The sequence below is a fragment of the Esox lucius genome, chromosome 4 (assembly GCF_011004845.1).
Source record: "Esox lucius isolate fEsoLuc1 chromosome 4, fEsoLuc1.pri, whole genome shotgun sequence".
Classification (NCBI taxonomy): Eukaryota; Metazoa; Chordata; class Actinopteri; order Esociformes; family Esocidae; genus Esox; species Esox lucius.
In genome coordinates this window covers 28,594,152-28,599,768 of record NC_047572.1, presented here as the reverse complement: position 1 = coordinate 28,599,768, position 5,617 = coordinate 28,594,152, and the positions used below count along the sequence as shown (strand labels likewise).

Below are 5,617 nucleotides of genomic sequence, written 5' to 3'. Positions count from 1 at the left end.
TGTGATCGTACGCGCCAAAGGGTTAATACTCTAACGCTGTCCAATTTGACTCTTGCCAAGGTCCCTTGTGACAAGAGTCAGTGTCCCAAGGAGTGTGTTATTCTGAGGGGGGATCGGGCCAAACACGTGTGATGCCTAGCCCTGTAAGGAATTATCCGTCTTCGATATTGTTATCGTGCAGAATATGTCCGACAGCCCTGTGGTGGGGGGGACGGTAATCCGTCCCTGTGCTTTCAGCCCTGGATAACAGGCGACAGTTGAGCTGATACGACCCTGCGCTTTGTAATAGTGACCCGTGTTTATGCAGCGTTGAGTGATAGAGGTCAGGGCTGGAAAGGTATTTGTCCAGGGAGTTACACGTTCATTTTCCAGATGGGACCCTCTGGCGTGGACATCATCAGCTGTGTTAAGGTGATTGTTATGGTGGCATTGTGGAAGGTAGGTGGTTTAAATTGGATATGTATTGTGTGAACGGTTAGGTCGGACCGGTGGTCCAAGCCGCAGGAGTGAAGACAAAAGACGACAGACAGAACACAGAATACCCCTCTTCTCCACCCTGGCTCCTCACTGGACCATTTATACTCAGGAGGTCATAGCAGTTTAGTTTTGTTATTCCTAAACGTCAATATTTCTCTCCTGGCTAAGGGTGTGGTGCAATTCCAAACCGCCATATAGCATTCCGGACTCCAAAATCTGCAACATTTACCTTGTAAATGTGCCGAAGTCGCCCGGGATGTTTTTTTTTTTCTCTAAGTACGATTGAGTTGAGCCAGTCCAAATGAAACCTTCCAAGACTAAACTGATCACACTGTTAGGCAATTAGGTGTATCCTCTAGCACAAAGAACAGACAACCAAGAGACTCATGACCCCCCCCCCCCCCCCAAAAAAAAAATAAGAAATCCCCTCTTAAAAATCCTGTATGTCCTCTACTACTGGGACCCCACAATTGGTGTCAATACATGACAAGACGTCATATGATCACAATCCTGATCATTCTTCAGACTTTACACACAGCCTGTTATCTGCATATTATAGGCATCCAGTATACCATTGACATGCAGTCATTCCTCCTCATCAAATCATCCAAGAGACAAGGCATCTCATGAATGGCGGAGCTACTGTAACTAGATTACTGAAATCCAGTTTGCAGCAGAGCTAATGGGGTGGGGCGGCCAGGGATTAGGGCCTGTTATGGCGGCCATGTTTGTCTGGAATGATCGCCGGCAGGCTTTTGCCCACCACTGTTTTCCAAGATATAAATCCCTGTTGCACTTAGTATTCATCCATTTTTAATGCGGGCCCCAGCTGGAGAAAGAGAGGGAGGAACAGAGAAGAGGGAGAGAAAAGGAGAAAAAGAGAGGAGAGGGAGAAAGGAAAAAGGGAGTGAGGAGGAGAAGGGAGACAGGGAGAGAGACTTGAAAGAGGAGTGTTGGGAGGTGTGGATTGCTGTGCCCAAGGCCTTAAAGCAGTGCCTGACAAGCTTGCTGTGTGTTTGCCTTGTGAGTTTGCCTCAAAGTGGGGCCTAATGTTGTGGCTAGCTGAATGCTGCAATTCCAGATATGGTGAGCTAGAGAGGCTAGGAGAGTGGATAGTGACTCCACAGACTTCAGTGCAAACATGATCCGTGTTGAATAGTGAGCCACACAGGCTTAGGCATTCCGGAGTGGACATCCTTCATAAACAACGGGCAAGTGCTTAGAGCAACCACAGGGCTTTGTTCATCCAGCTGAGAATGGCTCTCATGCAGAGAGGAGGAAGACACCCCCCCCCCCCCCATTTGTCGGTATGGATGGGGTTTAAAATTGGATGGGCAGCGCCAGTGACAGATAGGGCCAAGAGGTTATTCTTAATCTTTAATGGCATGGTCTTGCCAGCACTGAATATCGTACAATTGCGATGGTATAAATACTTTTTTTTATGGGAATGCATAAAGGAATCTGTTAAGTTGATCAATAACATGAAGGCATGAGTTAAAATATTTGATAAGCTGTTTATTTCTCTAGTTATATCATATTGTATTATTCTGCACAGCAGCATACAGGGACATTGTGGTAAAATATAAATAACAAAGTTCAACAGTGTTTCTTTTTCTCATTTCATTTAATCAAAAAACCTTTGTTAAAAGTGGCAAATTGTCAACAGTTTTCAATATATTCCATTCTCTGGCACCCTCCCCCCAACAAAGAACGTAACATTGAACAACTAAACTTAAAAAAAGTATGGATATCACTATGTACAGACAATCACCTTTTGGTGAACAATGCTTAGAGCTTATTGGAAATTCACTTTTGTCATGTTTGAATGCAGGAAAAGGAAATACAATTATGTTATACAAAGATCAAAAATACTATTAAAAACCCTTATTATAAATGGCAGCACTATATTAATAAACTGCTGTTGACAATTTAAATGTAAGTACAAAATCCTGTTGAGGTAGTACCCTCTGAAGTCACTTGAAATGTTAAAATACTGAATAAACGTCACTCAACCTTATATACAATACAGCAAGTCGCTTTTTCTTACTCCACTTCATTCAAATGTTATAATCCTTTGGTAAACATAACAGTTAGAAATGTGCAGTCCTGCAAGTGACAACTTTTCCATATTACATTCACAATACTTTTGCATTTTTTTTTTGGATTCATTCAGGGGGAAATAATGCAAAAAAAGGGGCTAATACATAGTTTTTAGAAAAGCTTGTTTAATAACATTCATTTGCGCTATCCCACTCTTTTGTGAAGGACATATTCTCTTGACCCCACTACTGCAGAAAACTCATTGTCTCCCCAGTGAAGTCCTCTGTTGACAACTTTTTGGGGGTAAACCAAAAAAACGAACAAAAAAAAAACATGTCATTGTTGATAAAAGAATGACTACATGAAAGAGATACCTACAAGCAATTACTGTACTTCCAGTGTGTTACCTTCTCGTGGGAATGTAAACATCAAGGGTATCTCATATTTGGGTAATGATTATTCATAAGCCTGGTGATGAAACAAACTGTCTTTGTGATATGGGAGATTAAAGTAATTTGGCTTGGCTATACTATTGGTTATGAAGTTACCCAGAAAACACTAGGCTACAACAGAGACTTCATTGTTTTGTTGTGTGTGTGTGTGTTTCTTTTTTTATGCTACAGATATTACATTTCAACTTGAGAGCAAGTTTGAAACTGTGTTGTGGATTAGCCAGAGGAATGAGCCTCAAAGTGACACCATGTTTTACAGACATCTTGAATGGAAACTGTTTTCATTCATGAACATTCTTATGCTTGGTTTAATGGCAAAACTTAACTTTGGTTTTCAAAGACAAAAGAAATAGCTTGTATGCTAATCTTACAGTAAAATGTACTGGCAACATGACAATTACACTGCTGAATCCATATTCCCCACAAAACACTCAGCATTTACTCCCACGTTTTGATTATGAGTATGTCAATTTAAGTGAGCACTCAAATAGCTACACACTATAAGAAAATAATTCAATGTATAATGAATAAAATAATCTATGAGAATAAAGGAACTATAAAAATATAAGAGATTTTGGAGGAAAAAGAACTTTTTTTTGTAGTTTTTTTGTTTACGAAACCATATAGGCTAGCCTAGCAGTTATGACTGGGGTATAGGCTACAGCCGTAATCTAAACAGTGATCTGAAAATTGTTCAGTGCAATTCAATACAGTTTCTATACTGGTGTAAAAATCTCTCTAGAATATTTTCATTCGCTTACCACCCACCGCCCTCCCTCCCTTTAATGGTCGCTGGGCTGGTTGGTCTTTGGAGAGTGGACAGTACTTAATTGTGTGCGCATTATCGCCATTGGCACTGCAAAGAGGACAGGTATAAGCCCGAAGAATGGGGCAAACCACCCGCCCGTCCGGAGTCTTCAGAACGTGGGAGCCATATACCTCCTCCGGGGCACCGTTATTCCTGCAGAAGACGCAGATTTTGGGCTCCTGTTTATTCCTCGACGTTGGCTTGCGCGTCTTCCTCTCCACACCGAACAGGTCAAATCCCGCGAAGCTTCCTCCGAAGCCCAAGTCCCGGTCTTGTAGTGGGACGCCACCGATTTGGTTTTGGAATGGGCTCAGAATTGAAAAGCGCTCCTTCAAGTCCAGGATGGAGGTAGGCGGTGGGCTCGCGGATGGACAACAGCAGTCCAGATGTCCGCCTTCACCACTGCCAGAGATTACGCACGCACATGTCGGGGAGTCATCCAACCCCAGAGTTGCTTTCAAAGACTCGGTGATGGAGTTTGGACTTTGGGGCATCATATGCTTGCTATTCTTCGTCACCAACGTCGAGAGACCCAAATAGTCGTTCCAAAAATTGAACGTATAGTCATAAGGGTTGCGCGCACTCAAATAGTTATGATTAAGAAAATCCATTATCACTTTTTCTTCTTTCTATGCAAAAGCACCAATGTAATCCTTCAAGTTTACAGCCAGAGTTCGTTTCCAGAGTAATTGGTGAACCGTGGACTGATCCAGTGTTCTTGTGTAAGCGCTTGTACAACACGCTTGCTGGTTATAAGGAGACCGAAAGGCTGAAAGGAGGGCGGGGCTCTCTTCTCAAACCAAGTTTTGGATTAGGTTGAATGGCACTCTTTCTCTGCAAGGGTAGGTTTGGGAAGCTCGAAAGAGATCCTGACAGGCAGTGGTTTACAGGTCGGAAAGCACCGTATAATTTTACATAGCATAGCCTACACATAAATACCCTATTGATAGTACACTTTTTTTCTCCATAGAACGGTTGCATGTAGCCTACGCAACATTACGTGTCTGGGGAGAGAACGCCCGTACTACGTTAGCTCCCCACAACGTGTTACATTAACGTAGTATTTAACTAAGCAGTCGTTCCAACATTGTTTGTTCCGACAGTATTAATTGCGTACTTAGGTGATAGGGAGTTCATTGTGGGTGCGTTGTCAAAACCTATTGAAATAGCTTTCATATATGTGTTTGTGCACATTTCGAATGCACACCGTAACCCTTCCAACATTCAGACCTCAGCCCTTAAAGCACCTTCTAGAAAACCTCAGTGATGCGTCACTTGCCCTCGCTCTTCTAGCACTGAGTATTTAAATATCTAGGCCATGGGCTGGTTAACAGTAATAAGAGTAGTAAAGACTTACGTCCACAATCACCAACTAGCCCTGTTTGTTGCTGTCACTGTGGTGTCATAATTGAAGAAGTTTACATAATAAGGCACTGTATTTTCCATAGAAACATGTATGTCACTGATGACATATTTATCCTGATGTAGGCCTAGACAATGGCATATTTATACTGATGTAGGCCTAGACAATGGCATATTTATACTGATGTAGGCCTAGACAATGGCATATTTATACTGATGTAGGCCTAGACAATGGCATATTTATACTGATGTAGGCCTAGACAATGGCATATTTATACTGATGTAGGCCTAGACAATGGCATATTTATACTGATGTAGGCCTAGACAATGGCATATTTACACTGATGTAGGCCTAGACAATGGCATAAAAAACTCCTAAAAAGGGGGGGACATTGTTCAACAATTTGAGGTCCAAATGAAGGCAAACCCAGCTACTGTCTCCACCCCCCCCCCCCCCACCCCACCCTGAATACAGAGC

General features: G+C 42.4%; 1 protein-coding gene across 1 annotated transcript; it reads right to left on the bottom strand.

Annotated features, from left to right (window-relative positions):
* Nucleotides 1-1,993: 1,993 nt before the first annotated feature.
* nanos1 (nanos homolog 1) lies at nt 1,994-4,535 on the bottom strand. Its single transcript, XM_010900903.4, has one exon. It carries the CDS (start codon nt 4,386-4,388, stop codon nt 3,708-3,710), a length of 681 nt encoding a protein of 226 aa, XP_010899205.1. The 5' UTR covers nt 4,389-4,535; the 3' UTR covers nt 1,994-3,707.
* Between the last annotated feature and the right edge of the window lie 1,082 nt (nt 4,536-5,617).

What these genes read in the sequence shown, in the direction of transcription:
- nanos1 (XM_010900903.4), bottom strand. Translation starts at nt 4,388, where the DNA reads ATGGATTTTCTTAATCATAACTATTTGAGTGCGCGCAACCCTTATGAC.